The following is a 14,628-nucleotide window of genomic DNA, read 5'->3' as shown; positions in this document are numbered from 1 at the left end:
AGCACTGCTGTARAACAAAGTCAGGTAGTGACTGGAAACGACAAGGGCTTTTACTGCTACATTCACGCTGGGACCCCCTCTGATTCAGCACATTCACCCCCCACAGGACAAAATCCTGACTTTCAGGAAGAAACACATTAAGGCTCATGCGGGCGCCCGCCCCCAAATGTCGTGCAGCTCTGCACAAACAGTATCTTCTTTCTGTGAGAACCGAAAAGCAGCCCCGCAACGGCCTGGAGCCTCCCCCTGAATTAGGGGCTTATCCTGCCTCTATCTCCTCCGAACAGTGCTCGCCCTGTCTCCCTCCCGGACCTGAAGAGCAAGAGGTCACAGCAGTCAAGCCCCATGATTTATTTCCCAAGCTAACTTATCTCAAGCAGGAGCCCCAGGGCTCCAGGACCTTTCCTCCACGCCTCCCCTCCTCGCCAAAGAATAAATAAATCCCTCCCTCCTTGACTGCCCCCTCTATCCCAAAAGCCGAAATTGGTCCAACAGCCCAAGTGAGCACTTTTATTTTGACAGAGCAATTAATAAAAGGCAGCAGCATCTGCCTGCACAGCCCTTGGGAGGCTGACTAGATGCTCCAAAACAAACACCAACACATGCTTGGCTGGAAATTTAGCCCTCTTCCRCATTCAGCTTGCAAGTTTTAAGTTCCCGTTGCAGAACGGCCCGAAGCTCGGGATAAGTTTTGGGCCCAGAGGGTGAGCAGAAGCGGGGGCGCGTGTCCATCCGGCCCGCAACGCTGCGGTGCAGGCCGCGCATCCACGAAGCTTCCGTCTCGCTCTCATTTCAAGCGGGCGGTGGAACAAAACTGCTGAAAATTGGATTTTGCAAGGACAGAAGACAGTGGAATAAGCTCCTACCATAAAAGCAAATTAGCCTCCTTCCAAGCTGCACTTAGAAGCAGCTTCAAACTCGTCTTCAGAACACTGAACTCCATCTACTTTTACTGATTTCCCGTTAGTTCYGCTGTCACAGTGATGGGAGGCAGGGCAGGCATCAATACTGCTTAGTTATGAAACAGGGCTTGGTTTAAGTCTAGCTCTGCTCTTGCCTTGGCAGGGCTAGAGGGTGCGGGACAAGATCTGCAGGGATTTTAACGCCCTGCTCCCAGTTTCCAGGTGCGCAGGGAAGGCTCTGGCCTGCAGGCTGCWGGTTCCCGAGCCCTCGTGGCCACTCCTCCACACCCAGCTGGGGCCCCAGCCCGTCTGCAGGCAGAAATTAATAAATACTGGTTGGAGGAGGCTGTGGAGCCTCCTTCTCTGGAGGTCTTCAAAACCCGCCTGAACGCCACCCTGTGCCCCGTGCTCTGGGTGTCCCTGCTGGAGAAGGGGGGTTGGACTAGAGGTCCCTTCCAACCTTGAACAYTCTGTGATTCTGTTATTCTGTGAAATGGTCACGTAAAACCTTAGACAACATAGTGCAATGGCTTGAAACTCTAGGTCTSTTCTCTGCATAGTCACAAAAAAATCCCTTACTTGTTCTAAACGCTCAAGTGAGCAGGAAGACCAGGAAGGCAAAAGCAAAGGATTGTTTCATTCACACCACTATCCAACCTAATGGCACTTCCCATTTAAGACACCCAACTCTGAATCTTTTCTAATGTATGGTTTGGCAATGGGTATGTTTTCAGAAGGGGGGAGGGAAGGAGAAGAGAAATAAATCACTGCATAAATCAAGTGCAATGAAAGCAAATAAGGAACAGAATCCTCAAATACCAATTTTCAAGAGAGATGAATGGGAACCTCCCCTGCCAAAAARGAGGTGCAAAATTTGCTTTTGGGTGTTTTACTAAACTCGAGAGGAAACTTTAATTCTATATGCTTAGATATGTACAGAAATCATCAGAAATTGTAAAACTGAAAGGAAGAGCCTTCATAAAGCAAATCTCAGAATAAAAGCATTTCCTCAGTTCAGGCTTTGCTGCAAAACCTTGTGGCTGTTTCTCAATACTTGAGGATTTGCAAAAGCAGTTCTGTTTTTATTTTGGCAGTAGAACTTCAGTGGATGAAGTGAGAGCGCTGCATGATGAATAATAATGAAACCCCTCAAACCAGAACTCTTTGTGCACAGTTTTTACCGCTTTTGTGCTTGGAAGTAAGGACTATTAACATGCCACAGACAACCCCACATCCTCTGACTGTTCTTAAAACGTTTAGAAATACTGGACACATCCTGTCGCATGAACTGAAAACCAGAGTTCACATCACAGTGTGAGCTGGAAGTAAAAATCAGACCGTATACAAAGCTACACTTGTTTGTTTCTACTACCATTTTTTTTTCTACTACTTGGCTGATAATTTTTCATGTATGCCTTGCAGTGTACGTAACAGAGGGGAAAAGGCAGGGATTATTCCAGGCAGTTCAAGAGAGCCAACTAAAACCTGAATGCGCTTCAGTCTCYTACTAGACACAACAGAGCTGCAAGAAGGCGGGCGGACGAGCAAGGCCGAGGTCGGTCGAGGCCCCGCTTGCTTTCCTACCTGACTCCGCACAAATTCCCAGCGCTGCCTGGGAAGCACCGAGCGGGCGGCGCGCGCGCGCGCGGCACCTGAGGCAGAACCTACATCCCAACCTCGCGCTCCCGGGCGCTGCTGGAGCCTCCTGGACGCGCTCACTCCCTGCTGGGACAAACGCTCCTGGTGCCTCCGCGCTGCAGCCACCGGCACCTCCGCCGCGCAGGGCCCGGGAACACGAGCCGCGCGCGGCCTCCGTCCCAGACCCAGTGGGGACACAGACACACGAGCTCCAGGGAGCCGCCTCACTTGACAGTTGCTAGTTCGGCTCAGGGAGGCTTATAAGGATTATGATAACATTAAGCAGCAGCCGCTYGGCCCCTGGTCACCTCCCAAAATATTCTGTAAGACGACACACACCAACAACAGCAGAAGTCACATTACAGCTGCGTTGACTCTCTCTCCCTTTTTTTTCCCCCTTTTATTTATTTATTTTTTTAATATAGCTCAGTCTACAACTGCCACAATTGTGGCTCATGGGGGTGGTTTTGGGGCTGGATAAGGGCTCTCATTCGCAAAGGCCGCCTTGGGTTCCGAGGCAYTCTTTATTCTCCTCCTCCCGTTCAGCCTCCCTGGCCCTTCCTGGCGCCCTTCCCAGCCCCACGGCTTCCCCACATGGCCACGCACCCTCGGAGCGGCCCGGAACAGCCTGACTCCCTGCCCGTGCCCACCTCGGCCCCTTCCCGCAAGGCTTCCCATGGCTCCACGCCCCAGGAATGGGTTGGAGCTCCGGGAGACACAGCCGAGCGCGGGAGATGGCAGGTCCYGGGGGAGCAGGGGGAAGCTCCCGCTGCAGCATCCCCTCCAAGGCCTGGGAAAGGCTGCTTTCCCAGGAGGGGCACTGGCCACGCAGGAGCATGGAAGCAGCTAAGGGAGCTCCCTCGGACACAGCAGCGAGCTCTGGCCGCACGCCAACTACGGGAAACAACCATGTGTTTCTGATGGGAGAAGTGGCCGGTGTCCAAGATGTCATCACAACATGGGAGAGAAGTTTAGCTAAGCAGTCATGAACTCCAGAGCAAAGCAAAGCGCTCGAGTGTGCCTCGAATGAAAAAGCAACAGCATTTAAACGCCGCTGCAGAACTATCCCGGGCAGGTTACAAGGCCTGCTGACCAAACCTGTCACCAGATTCAGCACTAAGAGCCAGACCCGAGGGTCTGCTGGGCTATGAATGTGCGGCGCGGTTCGCTCTGCACTCCCAGGCGCTCTTTCACTGGAGAGTAACGGGGGAAGAAAAGAGGCTGGAAAACGGCCTCTGGCTTCATTTTCTCTTTCCCTCAGGCTTTGATAGTCATGTTCAGCATGAGAAGAATTCTCCAGGGAAATAGTGAAGAACTAAGGACTCAAGGTGCTTGGCTAATGTCTCCTGAGCTCGTGCTCTCAGCCACTTGGTTCTCAGTGTACGTCACTTTTCGTCTTTATTCATATCTCCCAAACAAATGTAGAGATGTCACATGCCTTCCATTCTTCACCTATGATYTGAGAAGCTTCCTCGATTTCCTGTTGCAGCTGACACTGCCCTTTAAGTGAATGGAAACATCTGATGCAGACAGCAACGGCAAAGTCAGTCTTCATGCCAACCAACGGAGAAAGGTTTTATCCTCAGGGAAGAGTTGTAACTAGGAACAAGCCCTGGATAGTGGAGCCTTAATAGTGAAGCTTCCCTTATGGGCAGCTAAATGGTTGGTTCAACATAGGAAATGAACTGGCAAAATTCTTGTCAGGTTGTGTAAGTAAGAAAATCCACTGCTTGCAGCTCAGAAGTACAGAAAAGTTGTATATCTACGTATTTAAAAATACATATATTCTCCTGTACTCGTTACGGCATAGAGCACACCAATCTCTTTAGGTACAACTGTGCTAGGTTATATGGAATGGATCCAATTCTATTCRGTGCCTTTTGTATAATGGTAATATAAATATTGAACAATAATTACTAATCAGAGAAGTGTATTAAATCTTGGCTCTAACTGCCCTTTCCCTTGTATTTTATGACTTTCATGTGACCTTTTCAGAACTTACCAAAAGTTCATGTCAAGGAGCTCAAGAAACCAGCACTGCTCCAGGAGCTCCAGATTCTCCTTCTGGGAAACTGGGGCTCCCACTGAGCTGCCCCCACACAAATTGTGCTTGACCAGAGGCGCCCAGGGAAGCCGGATGGTTCTGCCCTAACCAACAGCCCTGCCACACCGCGCTCCGGGTGCACGGAGAGACCTGCCCTACTGGCGGTCACTAACTAACGTGCTGCAACCCATAACCTGCCCTAACGGTGGTCACTAACTAACGCGCTGCAACCCATAACCTGCCCTAACGGTGGTCACTAACTAACGCGCTGCAACCCATAACCTGCCCTAACAGTGGTCACTGAAACCTTCCAGCGCAAGGCACCGATGCAGCCACCCAGTTTAAGGGAAGTCGGCAGATGCTGGATGGTGGGAATGACTGAAGTTGCTGGCAGCAAGTTATGAATCTTCCTTAATTGCTCCTAGTTTAAGAGAGAAAATTGAATACAGGGTATCAAGACTCTCCCATGTTCTCTAAAGAGCCCTGGTAAAGGTGCTGGTCTGGGAAGCAGGATATGTTGGTTCAGCTCTCAAAGCTCTAAATGCCCTCTGTTTGGTTGATTTAAGAGGCCACTACTCTCAGCCGTCTTCCTGAGCCTCTGTCGCAGCCTATTAAAATAAAAAAGCTATTGCTGAAGATTAGGACAGAGCTCAGGAAGGTAACTTCTTATACTGGACCAGCATAAAACACAGGAGATCATGACTCCAAGTCCAAAGGCTGCAGCAGGTCTGCCTGGAAAATATACATTTCTGCAGTGCTTAAGAAAATGGRGTTGATTTTAGTTCAATGAAGCTCAACTGAGTAAAAATACAAGCAAAAACCCATATTCACTGAATTCCCAAGTACACAAGTTGAAGTGCTTCAATATGATTTTAATTCTAAGTCTCCTTATACAGATAGCTGGAAAGGATTCCAGTCACASGTCGGCCCAATTTTGTGTCCCTGGTCTTATGTGACAACATATCACAGCAGTGAAGGGACTCAGAAGAAGGGACCCACTGTGTGTCTCTCTGTTGCTGCAYGAGGTTGAAAGCAGGTATTTCTCTGCTGCACATGCAGGATGGGGGCCTTGGGGTACACAAGCCTTCCCTGTCCAATAGTTCACAGCTACTCTATGCACTGAACAGTTTTACAGGCCGGCACTAAAGAATGTAACGACATGACTGGCTCCTTAGCTATGTGTTCATATGGAAGGACTACAAAAAACAACAGGCTACCACAGCAGTGCCTGAAAACATTTGAAAAATATCTCCCTCTGGAAGTCTATGCATTTGTTTTAATACATTTAAATACAAACATATTATAAATTTAAATACAAGCATATTATAAATACAAACATATTATAAATTAAGTAGTGTCCTCAGTGTTCCTCACCAAGAGTAATTCCTACCTACAGCCTGGGAAGACATCCCCGAGCTTTTCTGCTCATGGATTTGGTATTTTGATACAAGAGAAACAAACATAAAGAGAAAAGCATCTATATGAATAAACGCAAAATTCAGTTGATATCTAGAAATGGGTGTGTGTGTGTGTGTGTGTGTGTGTGTGTGTGTGTATCCCCCCCTTTCTGTGACTAAATTTTCAAACAGAAGCTCACAGAAGAAGGCGGCAACTGCCACTGGAGAAAACCTCCCTGGTCATCACTTTCTCCCTCACTGAAAAGATACCCTTAGACCAAAGGTAATAGAGCTGCACAGGACTGTGAGATGTCACCTGCTCTGCCTGATGTTCTGGCAGCAGGAGTCCCATTTTTGGCCAGAACGGGTTACAGCTAACSTGACAAAAGCCTTTAGCAATCAACGCGCAAAACACCAAGGCAACCTAGTCCAGCACTCCAGCATCTTTAAASGTAGGAAGCTTTTCCTCACAACAAACCTAACCAAACTTCCTTCTCCACTGCAATCTAAGACTGTTATTACTTGCAAAATCTATATTGGACATGGAGAACAATTTCCTTCCTCTTGATTTTAAGTATTTACATAATTATGTTTCCTCTCTGGCCTTCCATTTCTTTCAATCTTATCAGTGATGATTTGCAGAGCTATGACCATATGCTGTTGTCCTCTGAATTCACCTCAAATGATGAAAAGAACCCAGCTCCACAGGAAAACAGAAACCTTCCAATTTCTGCACAGCCTCCATGTACCTCTTMAGCTTTATAATGATATCTGAAGACAGGTGGAATTTCCCCCAAAGGAAAAGTTACGCTTCTTGCTTAGACCTACTACAAGAAGTTTGTTTTCTCAGTAGGAAAATAATTGGATTAGTTCAAGGAAGTGAYGTCAACTATGACCATAAATCCTCCTTCCCTCCATGAAGCACTTTAATGAAGCAAAAAACTCCACTGTGTGACTTMTAGTTGTGAGCAATAAGGCTACAGACAGCTGACTCGGGACTAAAATCAAACAAGTTACAAAACCACTTTTAGAGAAACAAGTGGTTCACGGACATGGCACGTCAATCATCTTAAAACCTTGGGATTTTATTTTTCCTGTAAAGTATAATACCATCCTTCAAAAACACCTACACTAATATCTTTTTTCCCCCTGATTTAAATACCTCCAGAACCAGAAGTCTCCATTATGCACTCTCAGGGATAAAGACTTAAAATAAGTAATAAGGAGAAAAAAAAAAAAAAACACGTGAAAGAAGATTAAGTGATTTAAGGGAATAAATCTCACTTCAAGCTACTCAGACTCACACTATTAAGTGAGCTAAGTACTTGAGGGTGTGAAAGCATAGAGCTATTTCCCTAAGTAAATTACTTGCAATAAGAAAAATTGCAAATTCCTAACTGTACAACTCAACCCTCACTCCCTGGCCCACTTTGCATCTTAAGATAAAAATTATAAACTTGACTTATCTTTGTCACTTGGCCTTCAACTCCAAAAAGGCCTCCCTTGCCAGAGCACACATATAGGTACACTTGATGCCCACTGTTCCCTTTATATTTTTGACATTGGGGACTTCCAGAAGAAAGCAGTCTAACTTTTGCTGCCCATTTCATTCTACATCAACTACAATCTCACCCTCAGTATTCAAGATAATCAGAGATCTACATGTTCAGATCCCTCCTTCTAGTTGTTGCTTCATGACAGAAAGAAGTCCCAAATATCAGTCATTAGGATAGTTAAACAAACGCAAAATTCCAAGCAGAGAGAGCTGCAAAAAAGGACTGTGGTGCTCTAAGCTGAGACCTAGAAAGCTTAGGCAGCAGAGAAAGGAGTGCAGGCTGTAAATTCTTCAGAGAACAGCTTATATGGCTTGCCTTGGTGGAGTTGTTTTCTCGTAACTCAGATAGCAATCATGACATTGATACTTTTGATACTTTCACCACCAGTGATCTTAAGACAGTGGGGGCGGAGGGGGGTGGGGAAAGGATAATATTCATCCTCCCTCTTTCCTTCCCCCTTTCCTTCCCCCAGACATCCATGGAACATCAACTCTGTAGTAAAAAGGGAAGCAGTCTAGAGCACTAAGTGTTAACAAAACACATTTATTTATTACCATAACGACTTCTCCACTATTTTGGTCCTGAAAACCTCCTCCTGGTCCAGGTTTACAGTACAGTAGCAATCCCTCATCTTGTTTGGCCCCGGATACGTAGGAAGATTTTTGGCTTCACCTAAAGACAAGAAAGAAAAAAACAAAAGAATTACATATTAAGGAGTTATCTATATATTAGTCAACTGATGTAGGTTCAGAAAACAAGTAAGGCAAAGTACTATGTTCTTTTCTTCTGAAGTATTTATGCCTCTTCTGAGCTTAGCAGCAGCATCTTGCTTCCAAGACAGGAACTCCTGACAGCACCAATGGATCAATGTCCTAGAGATATCCCAGGTACCAGCTCTGCTGAGTCCACCACAAGCCTCTCTGTCAGCACTATCAACAGTTCTTTTTATCTCCAATTTAATTGCATTTGCTTCATTCCAATTATTTATTTAGAAAGCTATTTTCACCCCTTACATAAGGGATGAGGRACATAATGCAGCGTGGCAATCAAACCACCCCATACAATCCCACTCGCTTGATTCTCAGCTACYGTCAGAGCACAGTAAACGAGGATGGATGCCCAGCTCTGCTGCTCTCACTGATGCCAGGATGGAAAGCAGTTGCTTCGGATACAGTGAACAACTTTAGGTCACACAACAGACTTTGAGGCGCTCTGCTGGGGTGATCAGGGCTTGTGAAGCCCCGGAAGGTCTCCAGGAAAAGGCACCATATTTACTTATTTTGAAATATTCTTCTACAATGTGACCTTTTGCGTTTGAAGGATTGAGGAACTAAGGGTAACCAAAAGACTACAACACACAGAAATACGAAAGAGCAGCAAAACCACATTTTGTTCTCTACCTATCCATTAATAACCACGCTGAGGACAGAACTTGCCTGGCAGAGCAGCGGGAGCCAAGCGCTCAGGAAGGAAGCCGGGCAGGGCTTCCCTGTGGCTCCCCTGCGCACCTTCRCACCACCTGGTGAGCGCCTCAAATCCAAGGACGGAACTTACAACTCTCCAAGAATGACTAAACACAACTCCAGAAGCGACGTGGTCCTATTTACCTTCATTTTTTCTCAGCACCAGGAGATAACTAGATACCCTGGGAACTAGACCATTCTCTCCTGATAAAAATACAAGGCAAAAAGGAGGACCAAGGCACAGGCTAGGGAGRCCACTGCTCGCTGGCTGACAGAAGAGGGAACTCTAAATGACAGAAACAAATGCAACTTTTCATCATCCCTCTGTACTAGACAAATGCCCTTCCCAGTCTGCAGCTCCCAAATAGCTTTACTATTAACAGAATCGTCTTACATCTTTCAACCCCACCTTCCCTGGGGATGCGCCTTCCCCTCATTGCTGCTTCTACCCATTCATTCAACAGCAACAATTTAATGTGACGCGTACACAGGCACTGCAGAAGTTCAGCCGGCAAACACCAAGCCAACATCAGCCCCAGCTTTGGAAGAGGGGCACAGAGAGCCACGGGCTTTGTGCCGCGCTCATCTGGTCTCCCTTTCCGCACACGCTTGATGCACTTCCACTGACTCCTGCCGTGCCACGGCTTGAGATCTGCCCGTGGAAATGCCACACATCCCGCTTCCCACACACCGCCTAGGTATGCGGGACCATGTGCACGTCTTCTAAATTTAACCAGAGACCATACMAAGAGCTACTGAAATGCAGACAAAACGGGCGTTTCACACAGTGAGGCCTCACTTGAAGGCTTTTTAAGTAAGGCTGCTCACAGCTCAGCTGATGCAACCCGATAGCATCCTCCCCACCGGCCTCAGAGCCGGGAGACGCGGTACGCTAAAAAAGCCGTCTCCGTTGTAATTCAGAGGTGCGACTGCAATGCCTATCAGCGTGCCCAACGTGGCTTTGTACTAAGCTAAAGCTGTTAAGAATAGTTTAACTGCAGCAGCTCTAGCCAAAAATACACTCGAGATTCTTGGTGGCTTGTATTAAGTGCATTAAAGCCTATGCTGTGGCTGTGAACCTGCAGCTTTCACTCCTGATAGCCCGAGTTGCACTAAGTTGGGTATCAAACCCACCAGCCTAATTTACAGGTTGAGTTCTAACACCCAGGGAGGTTGTGGAGTCTCCTTCTCTGGAGATCTTCCACACCCATCTGGATGCCACCCTGCGCCCCATGCTCTAGGTGTCCCTGCTGGAGCAGSRGGGTTRGAYTAGATGATCTCCAGAGGTCCCTTCCAACCTCAACCATTCTTGGATTGTGTGGTTTGCCCCATCTCCCCCACTCTGAAGCACCCAAACTCCTCCCTTTAAAACCACGTGGGAGCAGCCTCTTCCCGGATGCCTGGACCAGCTCTCCGGAGGGAGGGTGAGTGCCTCCTCAGGAGGAGGATCCCCCAGCTCTCCGGGGCCAGCGCGCTGCTCACGCACCTCTTCCAAGGCAGAACCGCCCAAAGCTTTCCAAGCGCAGAATTAAGGAAAGAAACTGGAATTGCCCTTTTTTCTCGCACCCTCCTGCTTCCTGTGTCAACACATACACACACACACATAAAACAACTTCCGAAGTTTACACTCTGGATTKCCAACCAGGCTCCTGGTGGGGACAATACTTACTCAAGTGTTTCAAGTTACTACCTCATCATGTCAGTGCTCTGTAAGAATTGTAATTTAAAACTCGTTTTTCTTTGTTAAAAGGATTAGAGAAGAAAATCCATATTGGAATCYAAAGGCGGTACAAAGGAGAGCACCATTTGGTGTCACTGGGAAGTGACGACCTACACAAACTGCACAGCAACTTAAAGACCAGCAGCACACGTGGAAAACGGGGCGCAGAGAGGGCACAGAGAGAAGCCGTTTGACAGTAATTTCTTTCTTCAAGCTGGAGAAAGGCCCTGAAAGAAACACGGACAGCAGCACAAGGGACTGATTGACCAGCCACATGTACTAATCACATTACTGACTTGAGTATGAGCTTACAAAAAATATGTTTTCTTCYCAACTCCAACAGCAGCCAATGGTTGTTCAGATTCTTCTAGCACTGAGCAGTTAGGGAGGAGAAAGTTGTCAAGCTTTCAAGTAGAGCTAAAGACGCCAGACTCTCTTGCTGGCAAATCTCTTGCCAGACATTTTATGTCAACAACCACGCTCTACTAAGAGCTTCAGTTGCTCTTTAGATTCCTTCAAGACAAAAAGCTTTCCCTCTATGGAACTCTYCTGCTTTGACAGCGAAGCTGAACAACTCAATCCATATTACTCAGTCCTGCAGCTACTGAAATAAGAGCGGGGRGGAGGGGGGAGTAGAGAAAACCCAAGTGCATCATTTCCATATTCTCAATTACCAGAGCTCATGAGATCGCAGAATCCCAGAATGGTTGAGGTCAGAAGGGACCTCTGGAGATCATCTAGTCCAACCCCCTGCTCCAGCAGGGACACCCAGAGCATGGGGCACAGGGCGGCATCCAGGCAGGTTTGGAAGATCTCCAGAGAAGGAGACTCCACAACCTCCCTGGGCAGCCTGTGCCAGGGCTCTGGCACCCTCACAGGAAAGATCAATCTACATGCTCCCCAATTCTGCAGGTTAGCTTATCTGTAAGAAGMAGCACCTTCGCCAACTTTATTTCCAAGAAGCAGCTCTATTCTCACTCTTCATGTTTGTGAGGTGCCAGCAGGCTGGAGACTTTGGGGGCATTTGTCAGAAGGCCAATGCACCCACCTTTAAACCCTTCAGCTCTACACTTCTGTTAACAGGAAACAAAATGGTTTTTAATGAGACCTTGACAATCTAAAATATATAAGCACTTCCTTTGGCAGCACAAGGCTTCCATTCAGAGCCCTGCATGTAGAATAATCAGCTTCTGTCTGCAACAGTTTTTCCTCCTATCCCTGCTCTGGGACATTTCTAACGCATACGGTCCTAATTTAATGGAGCAATGGACTTAATTTTACCTTATGCACTTAAATAACAAAACTAATTGTGGTTATGGAAAAGCCCTCATTAGATATTGTTGGCAGTCTTAAGAACAGGCTATATAAGCTGGATACCTCACTGGCTGGCTATCCTCTCCCACTGATACAGGGCCAGTGAAGTTTCAAAGAGCTTTTCCATGGCAGCACAGACAGCTTAACTTTAGCTGGGCCCGAGGGATGCCCCAGGCTGCAAATCTGCCAGCGAACACAGCTCAGCTGCTTGGGAGCATAACTAATGAAAACAAAAAATAAGAAAGAAACTGCCCTTTCTGTAGCAAACTAAAGCACRCTAAAAAGCAAACTAAAGCTTACAAAGCAAACTAAAAAATACATATCCATGTATGTATTTCCCAACCATTTTGCCACCTTCAATGTTTCCAGATACCTAGTATTTTTAAATTAGTTTATATACTTGCCATTGTGCTGTCTTTATTTCTCCCAGATTTCCCCAGGTGCAATTTTGTGTAGATGCAGGAGTCAGAGACATTATTTCTACCTTTCAGAAGGAAATCTGGGTGATACGCTTCCAGGTATCATCAAAACGCATCCATCAAGCTGCATTCATTAAGGATTTTTTTTCCATGCGCCAACATCTTTATTTTGCTGCTCCTAGCAGCAATCTATTTGGCTTTTAATGAAGAAGGCATGGGAGAATCATTCCCCAAACCATGGCCAAAAAATGTTCTGAAGTGCCACACAGCATCTGGGCTTTTCACATCTCAGCAGTTCACTTCAGGGCGTCACTAGAAAGACTTAAGCAGAGAAACCCRGCTGAAAAGGGCAACACATCCCAACCATGCAGAGCAACAGTTCACTTGGGTTCCTGTCGTGAACCATTCAAGCTCCCGGGCAGGCAAGTCAAGAACAGAACAGAGCAGCGACGTGTGTCAGGAATGAAAAGCYTCTGCTGTTCTCCTGCACGCTGGTTATCCGGGTGCAGATGCTGGGATCTGCACACCCATCTCAAGTGCACTCTACAGGTTTGCCTTCTTCCTGGGAAGGACATAGATCTGCTTCTCCACCAGAATTCAAGAAACTCCTCAAGCACTCGATCCATAGCACGTATGTAAAACATTAAGATGGCAGCAAATTGCACATTAAAAAGAAACACTTAATGTCAGTTAAGGTTACTCTGAAACACAATACCACACAATGACAATTAAAACATGCAGAAAACCTGCATGAACACTAACTTTTAGGCCTATGTGTAAACTTAAATTGATTGAATACAGGTTTTTGAATGTTGAAAAATCAGTTCAGACTTAATTTTTTAAGAAAACAACATTGAAAATAAATGTACACTAAAAAAATCCTTTCTAATATTAAAATGGACATGGTTGGGAAGCTTCCATTCACATAGGTGCCTATTTTTCTTACCAAACACCCAAAACAATAACAAAAATTCACATAAAAGAAAGTCTGTATTTTAAGTGTCTAAGAGCAGCCTATACAATTATATTTGTATATTACTTCCATACGGAGGTGTCATGCCTTTCAAAGGGGAAATTCTAATTCATTTTTGCCTTTCCAAAGGCAAAAGAGGAAAAAACATAACAAAAAAAAGAAAATCATAGAATTTGAGGTCTCCAAGACTAGTCTGTCCTGGATGCAGATATGAATTTAATAAATGATGTGAAGAATTTCTACACGGAAAGAGCGGTGAATCCTTGGCACAGGCTGCCCAGGGAAGCGGTGGAGTCACCGTCCCCGGCAGTGCTCAGGAAACGTTTARATGAGGTGCTTAGGGAYATGTTTTAGCAGGCAGCGTGGTGAAGGGCACACAGTTGGTCTTGAGGATCTTGAAGGTCTTTTCCAAATGTAGTGATTCTGTGATATTCCTGCGTTCTTTAACAGTAACTTAGAACAAATTTCTTTTTAYGGCAATATACAAAAAATATCAAACACTTTCCTCTATATATCTCTATAGGTTACTCAGTCTGAAAATAAATAAAATGATAAAATTCAAAAATATTTGATCAAGCAAATTTATATATTAAAACAAAACAGATTTGTTTAGAAACAGATGTGTTAAGAAATTTTAGTTGTTCAACAATCTCTTTCAGCTTTAGCTTTAGAGATGCATTTGTGCACGCTCACAGCCCCAAGCTTTACCCTCATAAAGGGACAGATTGCATGAGATTTCTAAACCAGGTCAAAAATAGCCATCTGTGAAGAGATTTTGATCATCTGGAAAATGAGATTTTTAGATGACCTACTCTTAATCTAAAGCCTTGCCTGCCAGACCCTTTCCATGCAGTACAATGAATTGATTATTAGATTAGAGGACTCAGGAAAAGCATCATTTCCCCAGCAAAATGGTGTTGAACTGGGCCACGCAAGCCCAGCACAACTGGGTAGCCCTCCCGCACGCGAGCAGCAAGGACACAAATGGTGCTACACTCTTTGGACACAAGCATTGCGTGTAAACAGTGGAGTCTCCTTCTCTGGAGGTCTCCAAACCCGTCCAGATGCCACCCTGTGCCCCGTRCTCTGGGTGACCCTGCTGGACTAGACAATCTCTAGAGGTCCCTTCCAACCTCAGCCATTSTGGGATTCTGTGGACCTCTTCCAGGCAAATAGTAGCATCAACACCCAGTCCTTTGGCA

At 46.1% G+C, this 14,628-nt stretch overlaps 1 protein-coding gene across 1 annotated transcript in view; it reads right to left on the bottom strand.

Annotated features, from left to right (window-relative positions):
- RASA3 (RAS p21 protein activator 3) overlaps positions 1-14,628 on the bottom strand; it is a 122,872-nt gene that overhangs the window by 79,302 nt on the left and 28,942 nt on the right. Inside the window, exon 2 of the mRNA XM_026046691.1 lies at positions 8,092-8,209. Coding sequence (XP_025902476.1) covers positions 8,092-8,209 — 118 coding nt within the window. The remainder of the gene's footprint in view (positions 1-8,091; positions 8,210-14,628) is intronic.

The sequence above is a fragment of the Nothoprocta perdicaria genome, unplaced genomic scaffold (genome assembly GCF_003342845.1).
Source record: "Nothoprocta perdicaria isolate Ctin4 unplaced genomic scaffold, notPer1 scaffold_454, whole genome shotgun sequence".
NCBI classification, from domain to species: domain Eukaryota; kingdom Metazoa; phylum Chordata; class Aves; order Tinamiformes; family Tinamidae; genus Nothoprocta; species Nothoprocta perdicaria.
The sequence above is the reverse complement of the archived record's forward strand: the minus strand, read 5'-3'. Positions and strand labels throughout refer to the sequence as shown.